The sequence below is a fragment of the Nematolebias whitei genome, chromosome 8, assembly GCF_014905685.2.
Source record: "Nematolebias whitei isolate Nwh7 chromosome 8, NemWhi1, whole genome shotgun sequence".
Classification (NCBI taxonomy): Eukaryota; Metazoa; Chordata; class Actinopteri; order Cyprinodontiformes; family Rivulidae; genus Nematolebias; species Nematolebias whitei.
The window spans coordinates 24982159-25003864 of NC_056505.1; the positions used below are offsets into that span (position 1 = coordinate 24982159).

General features: G+C 40.0%; 1 protein-coding gene across 1 annotated transcript in view; it reads right to left on the reverse strand.

Annotated features, from left to right (window-relative positions):
* mctp1a (multiple C2 domains, transmembrane 1a) overlaps positions 1–21706 on the reverse strand; it is a 162568-nt gene that overhangs the window by 90568 nt on the left and 50294 nt on the right. Inside the window, exon 2 of the mRNA XM_037680664.1 lies at positions 9805–9925. Within this exon, the coding sequence (XP_037536592.1) occupies positions 9805–9925 (121 nt within the window). The remainder of the gene's footprint in view (positions 1–9804; positions 9926–21706) is intronic.

The window sequence follows — 21706 nt, forward strand, 5'->3', positions numbered from 1 at the left end:
TCTATATATATATATATATATATATATATATATGTAAATAAACTACTACTTAAAACTTGTACTACTATTCCTACTTTGCGATTTTTCATTTATCGCGGGGGTTCAGGGTATGGATCCGCAGCGATAAACGAATGACTACTGTATACACTTTCATTTGTCTTGGTTTGCTTGATTAGTTGTCACCTGCATTGTCTTCAACTACAAATAAATATGATACGAATTAGATGCTCAATTGTTCTATTTGATAAATCTCGCCTTTATCATTGTCTTGCCAACTAATTTGTATCAATCTTGACTGCCAATCTTCTGCATTATAGTCGCACTGACTGTGGAATAACTCAGTTTTAATAGTCAAGACAAATATTTTCTTTCGTGTAAACCAAAACTGGAAAAGGGAGAAACTCTGTCACTCCTCAAACTACTGACAAGCTTCACCTGGGGTACTTTACTCGGGGCAGACAGAGGGTAATGTGATTTCATCCCAAGTATGACAGCTAAGACAAGACTGGGGCTCAAGGGTCATAACAGGATATCGCTGATAAAGGATTACATGCTATTCAAAGAGAAGGTAGCAACAGCTTGAGCTGCAGCATAAAAACACAAAGAGGGAAATTAGCTAGTCTGTTTTAGTTTCCAGATATTCTCTGCTTCTGTAGATTACTGGATTTTTATGAGTCACTTCTGTTGTTTGCATTCTAAATAATATTACAAATTCTAGTTATGTTTATTTTTTTTAAGAAGTAGAAGAAAAATTAAATAATAAAAATAAAATAAAAGTAAAATAAACATTTGAAGAGACAATTGTACTTCCCCGCCACCCCCATTGTTTTAACAAAAGAATAATTGACTTCTGTCGTTTTCAGTTAACCGAATGTATAATGGACAAAAGCATTTGTAGTCACTCTTATTGCACCCATATTGTTTTAGGTCAATATTACAATCAGTGTTTGACAGAATGTGCCTTACTTCTAATATCCTAAAGATTATGTGCAACATTACAAGACACATTGTTTGAAGTTATTTTCATATGTTTAGTTTAAAACCCAAATGAAACAGCATTACCTGACTATAGCAGATAATAGCATCAATACGTTGCATTCTTGACAACTATTATTTGGTAGTACAACTGTTTTCTGGTCTACAAGCCTCAAAAATGAGCTTACTATATAGGAGAATGTCTACCTGTCCTCTCCAGTTTACCCACTTGATGCAGCAGAACAGCACTGTAATATCACAATATTATGGACATTCTGCTGATACCAGTTTACAAGATTTGGCTCAAATGGTGTCCTTAATCAAAAGAAAATTGTTTGCTCTATTCAGTCAATGATAAAATGTAACAAACGGATAAGGCATTGTTACTCAGACAATAAGAAAAGCTAGTGAACTACCTTTCTATTATTGCCCTGTGTTTCTATCTGTCCTTCTCCCTATAATGAGCTATTCTGAAGGGTTCACAACGGGACAGGTGAGCTCTGTATCTCCAGGCTCATTACGGGCAGACAGGTAGTGAAGGAAAGTGAGCAGGGTGGCTCAATCTGATCTGTTGTCAAGGTAACTGCAGCAACCACTAATGAGACTTTGTCATCAGTAGCTGTTCACTCAGATTTGGTGAAATTGTATAGAATAGCTAGCTTGCCTTAGCACCCTGAAAGACATTAGTCCTGCATATAAAGTCCTGAACATAAAATTAATTTGTTATTATACTCATAAGTACATAAAGTGAATGTAATCATTAAGATTTTAATGCTGACTTCAGCTCACCCTTGAATTGCCACCTTATCGTGGTGGAGGAGTTTGTGCACCTGAATGATCCTAGGAGCTATGCTGTCTGGGGCTATTTTAATTGCCCCTGGTAGGGTCTCCGAAGGTAGATTGGTTCTAGGTGACAGGCCAGACAAAGAGTGATTCAAAAGAATTGTATGGTCAAAATAAAACAAGGAACTCTGTGTCCCTTGCCCGGACGTGGGTTACCGGGGCCCCACCCTGGAGCCAGGCTTGGGCGAGGGGCTTGTCAGCAAGTGCCTGGTGACTGGGTCTCTACCCATGGGGCCTGGTCAGGCTCAGCCCAAATGAACAGCATGGGTTTGCTTTATGTGGGCCCAACACCTGCAGGAGGGGCCATATGAGTCAGGTGCATGAATCTATGGGCAGTGGCCAAAGGCGGGGACCTTGGTGCTCCAACCATGGCTTACCAAAGCTGGCTCTTGGGACATGGAATGGGACCTCTCTGGTGGGGAAGGAGCCTGAGCTTGTGCGTGAGATTGAGAGGTACTGACTAGATATAGTTGGGCTCACCTCGACACACAGCATGGGCTCTGAAACGGATCTCCTTGAAAGGGGCTGGACCTTATTCCACTCTGGAGTTGCCCATGGTGAGAGGGGCCGAGCTGGTGTGAGTATACTCTTAGCTTCCCGACTTGGTGCCTGTGTGTTGGAGTTTTCCCAGTAGATGAGACGTTACCTTCCCTGTGCCTTCGGGTGGGGGGGCGGGCTCTGACTGTTGTTTGTGCCTATGCACCGAATGGTAGTTCTGAGTATCTGACCTTTTTGGAGTCCTTGGCGGGGGTGCTGGAAGGTGCACCAGCTGGGGACTCCTTTATTCTGCTGGGGGACTTCAATGCCCAGGTGGATAGTGACAGTGTGACATGGAAGGGCATGATTGGGAGGAACAGCCTCTCTGATTTGAACCCGAGAGGTGTTCTGTTATTGGACTTCTGTGCTAGTCATAATTTGTCCATCATAAACCTCATTTTCAAACATAAGGGTGTCCATAAGTGCACTTGGCACCAGGACGTCCTAGGTCATAGATTGATGATTGACTTTGTAGTCATGTCATCTGATTTGTGGCCATTTGTTTTGGACACTTGGATGAAGAGAGGAGCTGAGCTGTCAACTGATCACCACCTGGTAGTGAGTTGGAATAGATGGCAGGGGAAGATGCCGAACAGACCCTGGTAGACTCAAACATGTAGTGAGGGTTTGCTGGGAACACCTGGCAGAAGAACCCATCAGAAATATCTTCAACTCACACCTCTGGGAGAGCTTTAATGCAGTCTAGCTGAGGCAGGGAACATTGAGTCCAAGTGGGCCATGTTCTGCGACTCAACTGTTGAAGTAGCTCCCTTGAGCTGTAGCTGCAAGGTTGTCGGTGGTTCTCGCGGTGGCTACCCTCAAACTCGGTGGTGGAAACACTGGGTTAGGGAGGCTGTCAAGCTCGAGGGGTCATAGGAGTTTGCCCATCCAGTCTACATGTGTTTTGCGGAATTGGAGAAGGCATTCGACCGTGTTCCTCGGGGTACATTGTGGGGGGTGTTCCATGAGTACGGGATTGGGGGCCCATTGTTATGGGCTGCTCGGTCCCTATACAAGTGGTGCGAGAGTTTGGATCGCATTGCCAGTAGTAAGTTGGACACCTACAGGGTGGGAGTTGGACTCTGCCAGGGTTTCCCATTGTCACAATTCTGTTCTTAACTTTAATGGACAGAATTTCTCGGTGCAGCCAGGAGGAGGAGGGATTTCAGTTCGGTGACCTCAGGATTCCATTGCTGCTCTTTGCAGATGATGTGCTCCTGTTGGCAACTTCGTGCCATGATCTTCAGGCTTTTTATGTAGTAACTGGTAATTTTAACCACATAAATCTGAAGGAGACACTGCCAAGTTTTTATCAGCATGTGACCATTCCTACAAGAGGGAATAACACATTGGACCATGTTTACACAAACATGAAAGATGCATATAAAGCCGTACCTCGCCCCCCCACCTCGGACTCTCTGATCACATATCAATACTACTGGAGCTTGCTTACCTGCCCCCGCTGAGACGTTCCAGACTGATCCAAAGGCATTAAAAGGGGTGTGTAAGGAACAATGACTCTATTTTAAGAGACTGCTTTAAACACACTGACTGGCGGGTATTTTGGGAAGCTGCCGTCAAAAAGTGAGGGGCAATTAACTTAGATAAACATGCATCCTCAGTCCTTTGTTACATTTCTAAGTGTACTTGTGACGTGACGACATTCAGGAATGTGAAACACTATCCGAACCAAAAACCCTGGCTGAATGCATAGGTACGCACCCTGCTGAGAGCCAGGGACACTGCCTTCAGGTCTGGCAACTCACAAGAGCTGAGGAGGACAAGGTTAGAGATGGATGCTGGTATTAAAAGGGCCTAAATAGCATATGCACAGAAGATACAGGGACACTTCTCACAAAACACACAGGACATGTGGACGGGCATTAAGTGTATAATGGATTATAAAGGCAGAGGTGCACAATGCCCTAGGGATCCATCACTGCCTGATGCTCTGAACAGATTCTATGCACACTTTGAGGACCCGAACAGACCACCCAGCACCAGACTCACCATATCACAAGAAGAAGAGTTCCTCAGCGTGACCTCAGCATAAGTATGGAGTTCTTTCAAGAAGATCAGTCCTCACAAGACAACCAGCCCAGACAACATCCCGGGGTAAAGTGCTGAAAGACTTTGCCGATCAGCTCTGTGAAGTGTTAGCTGACATATTTAACTCTTCCTTCACCCTGGCAACAGTTCCCACCTGCCTCAAGACTGCCACTATTATCCCAGTTCCAAAGATCTCTACAGCGACTGGCCTGAATGACTATTGGCCGGGAGCCCTCATCCCGATAATCGCTAAATGCTTTGAAAAACTGATCATGACCCATATCAAAGCTAACATCAACATCAACATGGACCCTCACCAGTATGCATACCATGAGAATCGATCAACAGAAGATGCCATCTCCTTTGTGGTCCACATTGCTCTCACCCACTTGGAACATAAGGACTCCTAAATCCGTATGCTCTTTTTGGACTTCACATCTGCCTTCAACATCATGATTCCCCAGTCCTTGATGGATAAACTAATCACACTAGGACTAAGTTCCTCTCTATGCAACTGGGTCCTAGACTTCTTAACCAACAGACCACAATCTGTGAAGATCCACAACTTCTCTTCCTCCACCATAACCCTCAGCATGGGCTCCCCCCAGGGCTGTGTGTTGAGCCCCCTCCTGTCCACTCTGTTAACGTATGACCGCGTACCGACCCACCCAGGTTGTTATATTGTAAAGTTTGCAGACAATACAGCGGTAGTTGGATGCATCAGAAACAATGATGAGTCCAGCTACAGGCAGGAGGTGGAACACCTGGAGAGCTGGTGCAGGACGAACAACCTTCACATCATTGTACATAAGATGAAGGAGATGGTCGTGGACTTCAAAAGCAATAAACACACCTGTACATAGTTTTGTTCCACCTCATGTATCACATGTGATGTTAACGTCAATAAAAATCCTTGTATCCTTCAGCTTTCACTGCAGCGGTTTGCAGTCGAGTGTGAAGTGGCTGGGATGAGAATCAGCACCTCCAAATCTGAGGCCATGGTCCTCATCCAGAAAAGGGTGGATTGCTCTCTTCAGGTCAAGGGTGAGGTTCTGCCTCAAGTGGAGGAGTTCAAGTATCTCGGGGGTTTTGTTCACGAGTGAGGGAAGAATGGAGTGTGAAATTGGCAGACAGATTGGTGCAGCATCTGCAGTGTTGCAGACTCTGTACCAGTCCGTTGTGGTGAAGGAGCTGAGCTGTAATGCACAGTTCTCTGTTTACCAGTCAGTCTACGTTCCTACACTCACCTATGGTCAACAGCTCTAGGTAGTGACCGAAAGAATGAGATTGCGGATACAAGCGGTTCAAATGAGTTTCCTCTGCTGGGTAGCTGGACTCTCTCTTAGAAATAGGGTGAGAAGTTCAGTTATCCGGGAGAGAATCGGCGTAGAACCACTGCTCCTCCTCATCGAGAGGAGCCAGTCGAGGTGGTTCAGGCATCAGGTAAGGATGCCCCCATGACACCTCCCTAGGGAGGTGCTTCGGGCATGTCTGACTGGACCCGGGGAAGACCCAGGACATGCTGGAAAGACTTTGTCTCTCGGTTGGCCTGGGAACGCCTTGGGCTCCCCCAGAACAGCTAGAAGAGGTGGCTGTAGAAAGAGATGTCTGGGCCTCCCTGCTCAAGTTGCTGCCCCTGCGACCCGAGTTCGGAACAAGCGAAAGATAATGGACAGATGGATGGATACTGGCGTCAGCTCAACTGGCACAGTATAGTCTATAAAAAGGTCACTTGGCTTTTTTTTAGCATTTCTAGTTTTCATTTTATAAAGCTGCAAAAGTAAACATTTATTACATCCAGAAACCTGCAGAGGAAACAAAATTAAAAATAATAACCCAATGTTAAACTAAAAATCTTAAAGACCCTATAACAATGGGTAATTGATGGAATTATGATTTTGTCATATATGCAAAGTTATCAAGGGTTTATGGTAGAATCATTCACTTTTCAGGCTCAATGATCTAAATCAAAGCTTAATTTCTGTTTTGTTCAGGTGTTTAAGGAATAAGTCTGCAGTACATTTAAAATAAATTAAGATGCGTGGAATAATTGCACATACACTGCAATTTTGGGCTGACTCAAATTAAAGGATGTCAATGTAAAATGATCTTGTTAAAAATTATTAATAGTAGTAAAAGTGTTCCACAGAAAGAGAGGTTTGCAGCTTGTTTGACAAAGAGAACATGGAGACCAATCTCAGAGTGTTAAAATTTTAGATCTACCAACCTGCAGTGTTTCTGGTACAGTACTCCTAACTAACAAACATAGCATCAAATGGTGGGTTAACCCAACACTGACACAGTCACACTCAGACAGATGGAAGCATAGCCCAAACTGTGGAAACAAAAAATGAGGATGAGCTGTGTGGGACAAAACCTCGATTGAATGATTTTTCTTCCATAACTACAGTACAACAGGAAAGAGGAAAAAAATTGCAAAAACACCACGGTGTCTGAGTGAGAAACAAGTCGGTCAACACATTAAACCAAAATATTCAGCTGTTATTTTTTTGGTCTCACCTCAGTAAAACCTAATTAATGTTGATGTGACTCTTGAATCTTACCCTACAACATTTCAGTAAGTATAATCGTAGTTTACCAATGCAATTGCAAAGTAAACTTGCTGCCTGTTTCAAAATGTGTATTGCAATAAATTCATAAGATGGCTAAACAACATTCAATGTGTGATTTGATAAAACTGTCTACAAACTACACTTTATTAATCATTCTACCAAATAATGGACTGTTTGGTTTAGAGTATTACTTTGTAAAATAAAAATAAAAAAGGTTTAAAAAAATGTTGTCAGTTTTGTTGAAAGGGCCCAACTTTCACAACATCAGAAGACCAAGGAATGGTAAAAAGATACATTTCAAAAATCACAACAGAAAGCAGCTTCTTCACAACAAATAACCAGTCAACAACAAGAGGAGGCCATCAACACAAAGACTTAGGACCACTGGATTGAAAACCTGTCCAACAGGATGCTGACACAGCCAGAGATGGATGTGCTGGCTAAAGGCCTGAATTTTGCCATTTCTCCACAGGAAATGTCCAATGTGGAACTTATCACTGTCACTGAATCTGCCATCAGGAACAACAACCTGATTTAAACAGAGACCGAACAACTCAGGATGAAAGATAACAGCAACCCTCCGCAGTGTCAAACCACCTCCTTCAAATCTCACACAACAAAAAAGGAGAGCTATAACATCAATTAGTCAGGACCAAAACATCACCATTTTACCAGCTGGCAAAGGAAGATGAACAGTGGTCCTCAGTACTTCCGATTACCAGGAGAAAACATCCACACAACTGACTGACACCATTACAGGAACCCAGCCAGCAAATAAAAAAAGAACATCACATACTACCTCCAACAACTTGAAAAAGATAAGTTAATCAATCATTCATTTTACCACAGATTGTATCCAGGGGGAACCATTCCATGCTTATATGGACTTCACAAAATCCACAAAATAGGAACATCACCATGACCCATCAGCAGCATAAACTCAGTGACATATAATACTGAAAAACATCTTGCTAGTATTTTAGCTCATCCTGTGGGAAACACAACACATCACATCTCCATTAACTTTGCGAACAAAGTTAAACATTTGAAGATGGCACCAGGCGAAACTTGTATCTTTTGATGTTACATCACTTTTCACTTGTATATCCATATCAGAGGCGGCAGAAACCATCAAGAAACGTCTTCAGCAAATATACTGACCTTGGCAACAGGACCAGTTTCACACCGGAACAGATCTGTACCCTGACGGACTTTTGTCTCTCCACAACTTATTTCAAGTTCAATAACAACTGACTGAAGCATGGTTGTGCCATGGGATCTCCAGCGTCACCGATTGTGGCCAAACACTACATGAAGAAAATGGAACAGAGACCTCTGGACTACTTCAAGGGAACAACACCAAGCCACTGGTTCAGATATGTGGATGACACTTGGGTCAAAGTTCATGCAAATGAAGTAGATGTGTTCATCAGACACATCAACTCTGTGGACAACAACATCAAGTTTCCCAGAGAGAATGCCACATCAAGCTGCCTTTTCTGAGCTATTTGTTGAACACAGAAAGAGATAGAAGCTCAACATTGAAATTTACATGAAACCTACTCACAGATTAAAAAAAAAAAAAAAACTTCTGTTCGACTCTCACCACCCACTAGAACACAAACTTTCTGTCATTAGAACTTTACACCACAGAGCCGAACATGTCCCCACAAAGACAGAAGGGAAGGAAAAGGAACAGAAACACACCAAAGAAGCTCTCCCAACTGGGCCTTTGTCAAATCAGCAAATAAATAGGAGGAATGGTGGCGCAGAGGTTAGAAAAGGTGGGCCTGTGATTGGAAGATCGCAGGTTCACGACCCGGTACCGGGGCTCACCCTCTAGGTGAGCGTAGGAACGTAGACTGACTGGTAAACAGAGAACTGTGCATTACAGCTCAGCTCCCTCTTCACCAACTTGTCCTGATGTATGATCAATAATCCAGGAAGATAAATCTAATAAGGTTGAGTCAGGTCCTCTGAACGGATTCTTCTTTGTTGAAAAAGGTTGTTAAACAACCTCTCCACTGACACTTGGTTCAACACCAGATATCTAGTTCTTCAGGACAAGACAGCAGTCCATCTACATCTGAAGGATAAAGGACATGCTTTGGGAAAGAAAGTGAAACATCTTCAACTTCAGAATAGAAGTCCAGTTCCTTTTGGGTTTGTTAACCCTTTTTTGGATTTATCATGACATGGATGACTGCTAATCTTCACCAGCATACTGTGTAAACTAAAGTAACTAAACTAATAAAAGCTTTATTTAAGTCAAAAGTAATAATAGAACGTGTTTTTATTTTATTTTTAAATAATAACAGAATGGGACATTTAGAAAAATGGTTTACAGAGTAATCAATAACTTCATAGTCTCTAAGGAGTCATTCTTGTAAAGCCTAAACATACAGTTTTCTAGTTAGCCTACATTTTTATATTTAGTGATTTTATTTTGACAGCAGTGATGCACAGAGGAAAAACGTAAAATTAAAGTAATAGCAAGAAAGTAGACACAGCCTTAAATGTACAGTAACTTATTTGGTATTGGGGCGTTTTTATTATTTTTGTCAATATAATGAAACATGGAAAACCCTAAAACTTTCTGTAAAAAAGCAAAGAAATGTCCTTTAAGGATGTTAATGTACAGGTTTCTCCACTGTGTGAATCAAGAACAATGTATAGAGAGAAAGCAATTTAGAGGCAGATACAACACAATGATAAAGTCACTTTCGTTTGGCTGGATAGATTAAGGTTTAAGAAAGTTCTTCAGACTGTCTCTTCACATTAACCTCTATATTTATGTGGCAAATGGAAAACTGAACCAGTCTCCTACCTGTTCGATCTCGAATGGCGAGGTTTTTCCCTTTCTTAAGAACAACGTCCAGCTGGTACATGGCTGGACATGGAGGCTGAGGCTGGGACTCAGCATTACTAGGTCCCACGATGCTGATGCCCTGTGAACATCATAAATTCACAGGTTACACAAGTTCAAACTTTAGGTTACACGAACGTAGGTCTATCAGTACTTTCTTGATTACTGAGGCATTAAATTTAATAACAAAGAATTGCTAATATAAAAGGCGTTGTCCGTCAGACCTTGTTATGTAATTTAGGGGAAAAACAGAACTTATGCCAGACATTTAAAGATATAGTGCATATGTAAATACTAACACTCTTTACATATGATCTGCACGCAATTAAAATCTACCAGACTTCAAAATCTTGTAGTCACACTGCAGATTTAAGAGTGGTGCTATGGAAATATATTACCCCAGACAAACTATTAAAATAAAACTCATAAACATTGCTGTTTGACAGGTTATTCTGCTGATTTGATTCTGTGGCTAATTTTCTGGCATTTTTGTTTTTGGGTTGTGTCCAAAATGCAAAAGAAGCATTTTGCTGCTGTAACTGTACACTATGATTAAAGCAAAGCATACATTAAAAATAACATGTTTGTGGATTGTATATGTCGTGCTGTGGAAACTACTGACAATAGTCATATGCAGCTTTTTCTGGAAAGCTCTAAGCATGAAACTCTCGGTCAGTTCTTTCTCTTCGGATTTGCGTGTCATGCTGTAGCCCTGAGGTCAGTGATGTCCTTCACTCCAATTTGGCCCCAAGGGCTCTAACTGTGTGGAGCTCATTTGGAAGCCACTGACAAAATAAACTAAGCTCTGCTCTGGTATACACAACTGTCTTAGACTTTGTCACATCGTTTTTCCACCATGCTCATTTATTTTGTCTTTCCATTAGCATGTGTAATTGTCTCGTGTTTCACCAGCTACTGGCTCAAAGATGAAGTTAATATTAGGCTAATAACTGCAAAATATTCTCAAAAACTAAAAGGCTGCCAGCAGAATGCTACAAAACTATGAAATTAAAAGATGCAGAGAGATAAGCATGTGAAACTGCAAGGATGTAAAATAGTAAAAAGATGCTCAACCCATGTATTCATTGCTTTGTTCCTAGTGAGGATGTCATTTCTTAAAGGGTTTTGCAGCTCAGTTTCTCCCCACAACAATTCTGAGCTGCCTTTAAATGTAATGCACAAAGTAAACCAGGTCTATTTTGATGCCTTTGAAAATGTCTGTTGATTCATGAACAATAAAATGCTCCGTGTTTCTCTGTGTATGAAAGGTCAAATCATTCAGACTGAAAAACAAATGGTTCACACATAGAAGCTGTGTTCCCCCCAGTCTCAGAGACAAGACGAAGCAGAATGAAACTAGGAATCTGTATGAATACAAAGTCATGTGAAGAAGAGCTGACAGTAAAAAAAAAAGACAGTCTGTGAAGAAAACAATGTCAAAAATATGTATTAAAAATAAATATAACAGCATTGCAATCCATCCATTCATCCATTCTCATATGTTTATCCAAGACAATCACAGGGGACAGTATGGAGGATGGAATGTGACAAAATTAAATAAATCCATTATTAAATGTACCATTTAATTATTCAATACATCATTAAATAGTTAAATTATTAAATACACAATGAAATGTTCCATGAAATAAATAAACCTTTCAAATTGTTTATTTCGTGATGCATTTATTTATTTAAGTCACATTGTCACGTTCAGGTTTAGATTCAGAATAAGCCAGACACAGGAGTACAAAAGAACAGTTTTTATTTATATTTGGCTGGTGAGAAGTCAGGATCAGCTGCGTTGACAGGTCTTTACAGGCAGGTGGAGAGTGAGAGGCACCTGTCAATTCTGCAGCGATGACATCACTGGTCCTGTTGCAGAGCAGCTGCAGAGAAAAGCTGCAATAATGTGGTTCGAGGGGCAAATCCAATAACGGGGTCCAGTTGCCGAAGCAGGGGTCATGAACAGGAAGGAAGAGAGCAGAAACTAGAGCCAAGTCGTGATCTGAGGCGCAGTCGTGACAATCAGAAACGGGGTCGATACTGTGGTCAGAAAGTAGAGTCCAAAACCAGATGAGGTGTAGGCAAAAACAGGAAATCCAAAAGGCAAGTCGTGAGGTCCAAAACCCAGAGAACAAGGCATGAATGTCAGGCACAAACAGGAACAAGAATAGATTGATATTAAGGACCATGGGAGGTATAATAATTCAGCCGGGACAGAGAGTGAGCTTGAAACTTAAATAGAGAGCTGAAGAGGTGCATGAAATGAAGGCTGATTGCTGTGCTTAGGCTGAGGGGGCGTGGTGAACGATTGACTGACAAGAGCTGATGTGAGCAATGATGGGTGACAGGCAAAACAAAGCTGAGGAACAGAAATCTTGGCAAGAGGGGCAGAAACTTTGGCAGGAGGGACTGAGAGTGAGACAGGAGACGTGAACATGTCATGAAGGGGCAGAGATGTGTAGAAACATGGCATGAGGAGCAGAGGCATGAGTAGATAAGGGGTCAGCAGGGGGCTTCTGACCATTACACACATTCCACCTTCCATACAAAACAACATCCTTACCAGATGCTCAAACCACCTCAGCTGGCTCATTTTGTTGTGGAGAAGCAGCAATTCTCTGACCTCCTCCCAAACATCTAAGTTCTTCTCCCTTAAGGATGAGTTCAGCCACTTTGAGGCAAAAGTAATTTCATAGTTTTGTTCAATATCCAATCATGATCATAGGTACAGATTGAAAATATGACCAATTAGTAAATTGTTTTACCTTTTGGTTTAGTTTTAGTTTCACCATGACAGATCAGAACAGTGTTTGTATCACTACACTTGTCTGAATCCATCTATCAGTCTTCTGCTCTTTTCTACTCGAATCGCCAACGAGATCAAGAGATGACTGAAGTCTTTTGTATCAACATTTCAAGCTTTTACAGAGTTTGTTTGTAAGGAAACAGTGTGCCAAGACGTTTCTTTGCATTAGGGATGAGAACTTTTGAATAACACTTTTTCACAACAGTTTAAATTATACACATCTTAGACTTTCTACATTGTAAAAAGTTTAAAATCAACAGATTGTAATGCAAATGTGGTTGAATTAAAACAATAAACAAATCCAGGTTAAACTGGTAGGTCTTTTATTTTATTTTATTTTTCATAAAGTCCAGTCATTTAGTCTTTTTTTCCACAATATCCTCTGTTCAAATAGATAAACTATGTTTTGCATGCATTTTTTTTAACTGGCTTGTCCATCAAAACAGCTACACATCTTTGAACAAAGTTTACTGTATAATCTTAAAATTTAAGTTTTTTTTCTTCATACGGCCATTAAAGCAGTGAGATAAAACTTTGAAAGTTAACAAGTGCATCAGCTCGACGAATACCTAAAAAATCAGACATGAGCATAAAGAGACAAAAGGAGCTCCAGCTGTTTGATTGGATGAAGTTAACTTGGGATCAGCAGTGCACATATAGGTGTCTGCATTTAAACATTTTGGGTTTGTGTGTGTGTGGCTTTGTGCATGCAACAAGGACTGCACTAAGGATGCTGAGGTCAGGTTAAGTAACATTAAACCATTTCGTCTAAATACACCCAACAAACAAAAGCTAAACATCATGTGCTCTTATTTGCTTTTATTTGCTTTCAACCTCCTCGTCAAATCTTAAAAAGACAAACACAGACCCAAACATAATGTGTGCAAATTGAAAGTGATTTGCTAACAGCTGATGCACGTGATGGTGCAGAACTGAATCAACTACAACAAGCAAACATTAAAAAAAAAAAACTGTAGGGAATCAAGATTCAAATGTACTTTAAACTATAAAAGGGGGAAGGGCTGTGAAAAACCTGGGATATTTTAACACCACAGACTGGGTCAGAAAGGCAACCCACAGATCTGTGTTCTTCAATTGGACGTTTTGCTGGGTTCTTCCTTTGGGACACACTCAGAGGGGAAAATCCACCTCCGCTCTCTCCCTTGGGTCACTTTCAGCCCTCACATGTGAATATTGATGCCACAGCTGAAAAAGGGTCATGTAGCAAATACCCATACTACATTTATACTCTGAAAGTATTGCTCTGTGCTTTATGAAACTCTGACAGAGATTTATTGTGTTTATGCACTTTGCAACGCTGTTGGATAAAAAAAAGCCAAGCTTATAATTTTATTTAAAGGAAGAAGCAGGTGGATGGGTGGATGTTTTTGTCCAATGAAAATCATTTATAAAGGCATGCAGACGATGAATTAAGTTATTATAATTTAATGTGATCATGATCCTTGCGCATGTGTACATGAGCATGAATATATCTGCATCGAAAGCATCTAGCATGTTTTCTCGTTAAGCGATTTTTGACTTTATGTGGCATAAATCCAGACGAATTCAACCTGAAGAATATTTATATAATTAAATGTAGTAGACTGCAACACAACAAAGTGCTTGAAGTATCTGGAAACAGGTCTTCAGGACACTCCAAACTGAATCCTGAACAACTCCATTGAAATATCAATGAACATCTGTGCCATTTTCAATTAACTGAGCAGTTATTTTTTTTCAAGGGATGAGTTGGGTTGAACATTGTTCTGCAGGTATTGATTCTAACGTTATATATCCTGCAGAGAGTTGAACTGCCTTGCTTGCACAACAGCAGTGTCCTCCTGACAAACATTAGTGTAATATACGGTGCCCAAAGTCGATGAAGCGGAGAACAAAAGCATTGGGAGTAGATTATAGGGACATAAAGCAGTGAGCCTTATCTGAGCTCTGAGACATGTTAAAAAGCTTCACAAACCATTTAGTTCAACAGCTTCACCTTTAGTGGCTTTCCTGACCCTAATTATGTTATCCTGTACAACAGATGTCCCACAGGTCTGCACACGCCGCGCTACAGGTTAATCACAATGACAGCTTCTGAAACACTACATATAACAATTACTTTAAACTTAATTGAGCCTGGTGGTGTTGTTGTCTTACAGATATGCTTTATTCTTATTTTAACAAAGATCAGACTGATTCCATCACTTGGTTCTGTCTCGTTCCAGGGATGTTCTTGACATTTCTTTTATATGTTTTGCAACAACTGTGTTTTTATTTAAACAAAGGATGGAGCTGAAAAGATTATATTTTAGCTTTTGTTAGAGAAAACACTTGAAAATCTCATATTAACGTGGCAGAAAGCAAAAGACCATGCTGCTCATCTTGCTGTTCATGTTGTTCCATTTCTTTTGAGCGCAGAGTGAACGAACAGGTGAATTTATTTTCTCTGCTCAGGGATCCTCCACTGCCTCACCAATTTTCACCATCTGACAAGGAGCCTCCCCAGACTCATAGACGATGGCCAGGCCAGCCAGACAGCACTCTTAGAAAAGACTATCATGTAAAGATTGAAAGTGTGTAGATGGAATCTAGTCTGAAGCGTACATCTGCACCCCTGAGGACTAAAAAGAGGGTAAATGTTGATTTGTCACCCCTTTTCTATCCCAGACACCTTATACACCCTTTCTTCTGTCTATAAGTAAGATGTTATTCTGCATAACAGTGTCAGTTGTTTACTGTAAATGTGTCCTTTTTGAATTTAGAAGTACAAACTCGTAACAAATCTCTCCCTTAACAAAAACCGTCCCGACATATTTTCTTCGTAGACCGCTTGTCATGACAGTGATGTTCTGTCATGGAAGAGAAAGCCTGTAGTTAGCCCTGGGCACGGAGCTACAGTACGTTCTCATTTCTCACACTGATGGCAGCTAATTTTCAGGCTCTGTGCCTTCATTTCTGCATAACATAAATCTCCTCCCTTCCTCATTAACTTGAACATTACAGCAGTTCTCCTTCTGTTGGTAGAAACGCCACTTCCTGTATTTATCATTATGCATTTCTGTTAGGAATAAACAATTCAATTCTTTAATTAAGGACATTTGCAAGGATGCAGGGTTAGCACTATTGTCTCACGGTATCATTTTTCATTTTATTAACAAGTAAGGCTCATCAGTGAATGAGCTAGAATAAAATGGGGTGAACATATGGAATGTAAAACCACATTAAAAGCACTGACTGAATGTTTGAGTGAATAAGAAACACATTATGAAGCTCTTAGTATAAGTCAGATGTGGTTCAAAAAGCCATACATATATATTTTTTTATTTTTTTTATCTAAAGCCACTTTGGGTGGTATGTAAATATTAACAGATCTAGTATCCTAGCTATAGTACGTCCCTTTTCAATAATGTTCTGGGGTCTCCATTTTGTCTGGTTGATGGGCATAAAAAGTCAACAGCTTTATTATATAATTTTTTAACAAAATATTTAATATTACAGACTATTTTCTATACTGCTATATTTAAAGGCATAGTGACACATGCTCTACTCCTTCCCACTCCTTCACACGGTGTTTCCTCCAAATGGCTGTGCATGATTCAAATAACAGAAGAGAGTTTACACCATCCAGCCTGACTCTTACCAATATAACACACTGCAATTTTAGCTCAGACCACAGTTTTAAACTCAAATATTGATAATATTCTATCTTTTAATTTTAATATGTAATCTGTAACTTTACAGCCTGTCAGAGGGTTAACACATCAGTTGCAATTATATTGTTCCTTTGCCATGTATCCGCTTCAGAGTATTTTTTTTTCTTTCCCATGAGCTTTAAGAAGCTGGCAGCAAGAATTATTTAGTAATTAATTCAATTCAATTCAGTTTATTTATATAGCGCCAAGTTACAGCAGAAGTAATCTCAGGGCACTGAACAGAAACATTCATATACATACAAAGTACCCAGTAAGTTAATAACATTATTTATCTGAGGAGTAGACTGCTTTAAGTTTAACTTCATCGCACTCTCATCTTGAGCAAGCACAAGGGCGACAGTGGAAAGGAAAAACTCCCTCATGAGGAAGAAACCTCTAGCAGAACCAGGCTCAGGACGAGCAGCCATCTGCTTTGACCGGCAAGAAATTTGTAATTAAAGCATTACAAAGACATTGTGTTGTTATTGGTGCATTCAGTGATAAAATGCGTACTGACATTTACAATGTATGGCTTGGTAAACTTAAAAAGATCTGAAAATGTTCTCATGATCAATTTAGGGGAATTTTTCTGAGCTGCTCAATTTAAAACATTCAAATAGTATTGGTTATTCTCAACATAAATAAGACAAAACAATAAATTTGCTTTAATTTTATTGGATAAGTATAAGCACAAGATTGTTTTAATGAGGCTGTTTTATTAATTATAAAAAGCTTCTTTTTTCATCAGTTTGCAGTCATCTGAAACCTAATTTATGTGCTCTGTTTTGTTACTGAACATGAGCATAATCAATTAAATGTGTGTCTTAATTGTAATCATCATTGATCTCACAACGAGTGTATGACATTGTAATTGATACACATGATTCTATTCTGTGTTTAATGACAGAGCTGTATAGTGAAGCCAACTGTGTTTGAATGTGCGGTTCTGAATCCGTCTAAATAGATGAAGTCTATATCAGCACGTGGCGGCATGATGGATTAGTGGTTAGCACTGTTGCCTCACAGCAAGAAGGTCCTGAACTCAATCCCGGGTGAGACTTGGGTTCTTTCTCTGTGAAGTTTGTATGTTCTTCTCATGTTTGTGTGGGTTTTCTCCAGCTACTCCAGTTTCCTCCAACAGTCCAAAAAAACATGCATGTTAGGCTGCCTTCAGGTCCAGGCCTCCCTTACAAGACAGATCTGTGAGCTCAATGGGATTTGTCTGAGGTTAATAATAATACTGACTGCTAAGATAGTCATGTTGTGATACCATAACTGTAAACCCCATTTTAATTCATTTTAAAAGATCAAATATCAAATAAATCCTCAGAACTTAAGTCAAACTTGAAACTAATGTGATTACTCACGTCGGTTCCGAATCTTGCAGCAGTGGTGTGTCCCTTTCATGGAGGCAATAATTGACATTTGGATGTTGTCAGGTGCACTTTAGTAATTCTGTTTGTTGCCAGATTGATGGATGATTGCTAGCTAACTCACGCTGCAAACCTACATAAACATGATGATGCAGTTTAGGTATCCTGGTGTATGTGTCTGAAACCAGTCAAGTTATGTTTTAGTTTAGGATTGAAAATCAATTGCAAGCCGGAGTCACTAACCTTTAATAATAAAAAGCAGAAAGAAACTATGAGCACATGAAAAAACAAAAATCATAACTGATCTGCCACTTGCGAATCCAGTGATCTCTACTTCATTATAAGGATTCATTTTTCTTCACTCTCAACAAGCACCCTCAGCACAAGATACAAAGGCATCAAACAGAAAAGTCTTAGCTTTAAAAACAACATTTCAAAGCATTATTTTAATGCAATTTAAACCTGTCCTGAAGGACCCTTCAGAACTGGCACAGTTTTGTACTTTAAGCATTTTGCTTTGCAGCCCTGCACATACAGCAGATGATTCAAAAACACTTGCAAATACAACCATATACTGTAAGGAAAGTTCTTGAGATCTGTCTGTGAGGCCTATTACGTTACTAGATCTTATTTTCTACTCCTTCTATATTTAGAACGTACGGGGGAGGAAAATAGTGTAGAAGGAGACGGAGGATGTTTCCAGCTGTAAAGCATATTATCAAATCCTTTGTTTGGTTTTGTGTGAGGCCAAGATGAAAATCATTGAAATATCCTAAATATAAACCCCACATTTTGGTTTTTCTAACCCATTTTTGTGCATTTTAGCTTAAAGCTCATAAAAGCTGAGTGAACAAAATCTACAAACATTTACTTAATGCAGTGTTCATCTGTCACTTAAAGAAATCTAGACATAAATCACAATAAATACAAATAGTTGCACTACATCGTTGCTGATTGAGGCATCATTGGCACCTCTCTCCCCTGCCTTCAGGACCTCCACAGCTCTCGCCTCAGAAGTAAAGCCCTCTGCTGGGTGGGAGATCTTGACCACCCGCTACACTGCTTCTTCAACCTGCTGCCATTAGGGCGGAGACTGCGTAGCCTCAGTTCTAGGACCAGCAGACTGTGGAACAGCTCCGTCCATCAGGCCGTGAGGATGCTGAACTCTCTGCCTGCCCCCCCTCAGCCCCCTCTCCCACTTCTGCCACCCTGCACAAACTAACTCAGCTTCCTGACACCCCCCCCTCACCCCCCCCCCCCTTCAAAACTGCTCTGGGACATTTATTTAGTTTTATGAATAGTTCATGAATCGGTCACTTTAACAGCCTACAAGCTCACTCTACTGTTTATTGCATTATATTTTGCACTACTGTTATGATCAACTCGTCCTGTTTATTCTTTATTCTGGTAATTCTGGTATTGTCATTTCCACTTAATCACCTCATCAGTACATAACTGTGACTATATAGAACCGGTATGCACACCTTCACTTTACTAAGTTTCTCAGGTTTATACTTTATATTGCACTATTGTTTACTCTGGCCTTGCACATCCATTATCTACCTCTCATCATGTTATTGTCTTCAGTCAGCGTCCCTTTGTCTCCTGTTAGTCACTATTGAGCACGTTGCATCAGAGGTCCTGCTGCTGTTCACTTTTATATTTTTTTATATTTTTTTTATATAACTAGTTGTGTTAGTTTATTTTTGCTAATGTTGTTGTTTGCTGCAATTTGAGTAGGAGTGTAACGCAATTTCAATTTCTATGTATGTCCTGTACATATGCAGAATTGACAATAAAAATCAATCAATAAATCAATCAATCAATCAATTTCCGGTAAGCTTAATCCCAGAGGGAGAAGGTGTTGGTAACTTGAACCTATGATTTCTTAAGTGTGATGTAAATTGCTGCCTGGATTTATTAGTGATCATTGTTCTCTTTCACTATATCGTTAGTATTTCAAAGCCACATTTCCACTTGATCAGCTGGGACCTGTACTGTATGTTAAACAACAAATGTTTCATAAAGTATAAATGTATCTTTCCTATGACATGATGCAAGCCATAAAATATTTAATAAAGTGTAAATAAACTAATTTGTAACATCACTCACCTCTGTCCATCTCTCTCACCCAACTGTACTGCTATTGTGGTTTACTCTTTGGTTACATCCTGCCTAGATTACTGCAACTCCCTTTTTTTGGTTTATCTACAAAATCTATCTATAAACTACAACTGTTCCAAAACTCTGCTGCTCACATCATTTCCAGAACCCCTTCCAAAAGTCATAACTTATCTTCTGCAGCATCTTCACTGACTTCCCATTAAATATTGCATTTCCTACAAAATCATGCTCCTCATCTTAAAAGCCCTCAACAACCTTGCCCCTCAGTATCTCATGAAACTCCTCCATATCAACACTCACCTACACTCTTGGGTCCTCCTCCTCCACTTAACGCATCTAACCATCTGCTCCTCTGATCACTATGGGCTCATGAGCATTCAGTCACTCAGCCCCCCACATCTGGAGCTTATTCCCCTGGACATCAAATACTCTCCCACAGTCTCCATTTTCAAATGCAACATCAAAACTCTCCTTTTAATCAGGCACATTTGCTTTAAACTTCTTGACACATATCTTATGAATGATGTTTTACATACACACATACATACAGTACATACACACACATGCATATATTTCATTTGTTGTTTTGTTTTTTACTGCATTTTATTGTATGGTGTCCTTGAGTGCCATAAAAGGCACCTTAAAATAAATGTATTATTATTATTTATTTATTATTAATCTATTATATGCCATTAGCTCAGTAATATTACAAAGCCTCTCCTCTTCTGATCTAAGTGCCACTTGACCAAATAATGGTGTTTCTTTTGTGTGCTACATAAAAATAGAAACACAATCTGCTGCATAAAGTGTAATTTCCTTCCCTCTCCAGTAGCTGACTGGGGTAATTATTGTATTACTGCCAAATTTAAAATGACAGCTTAAAAAAAAAAAAGAATATTTTTTGTTTGCTTGAAAGGTGGCACTAATACTGGGAGCTGAGTCAACAGACTGCATGAGACCGTCAATAATAGCTGTTTCTTCCTCTCCATGCATATTACTTTGATGGTAGAAGATTATTTTCCAGCCTTGATGGCATATCACCTATGTTGTTCATGATCATAAATGAGAACTCCAGTGAAGCAACCCAGCTTTATACAAATGGAAAGCAATGAAGCAAATACATAGTTAAACGGAAGGACAAGAGAAAACAAAGTGTTCATTCGTACACTGTCCCTTCCAAATATGTCAGTTCAGCTACAAATCAAAGCTGGGAAAATGAGTCTGCACTGTACTGCTGACAGAAATGCAACATTAGCAAAATATCCTATGTGGTGCACGTAATTTATGAAGACTTTTATCTTGTTTGAAACTGTAACAAAGGCAAGTGAAAGGGAATTCTGCTCCATTTAAAGAGATGGCTATTTGTACCGCGATAAGACAATGGTCGTCATTTTCCACATCTTCACCAAATCTCTAAAATCGTCCAAATGCAATTGTTTCAAATCTCTAATATTTGTACATTTTATACCAATTGTAGTTTGGGTCACAAGAATCAGCCACTAGGAAGCACAAACTAGTGTATCTTTTGTGCTGGTCCCACCATCAGGAAGGGCATCTAGCATAAAACCCGTTTGCCAAAACAAACGTGGAAGTTCATCCAAGTGACTCCATATCAGATCAATCAAGACCCTGGTTAACAATGTCGCCACAGGCACATCTGGCCAATCAAATGCCTGAAGAAATTGTGTGTTAGTCAAAGAGTGTGAGGGGGAAATGTATCAGAAGACAGCGAGAGAAGATGAAAGTCAAGAGTGTAGGACTGAGCTCTTTCTTGTTTGCTCTGATGATAGACAGACAAGGTCAGGCAGGAATCCCAGCAGATGTTTGCAGATGGCATTGTGATCTGTGGTGAGACTAGGGAACAG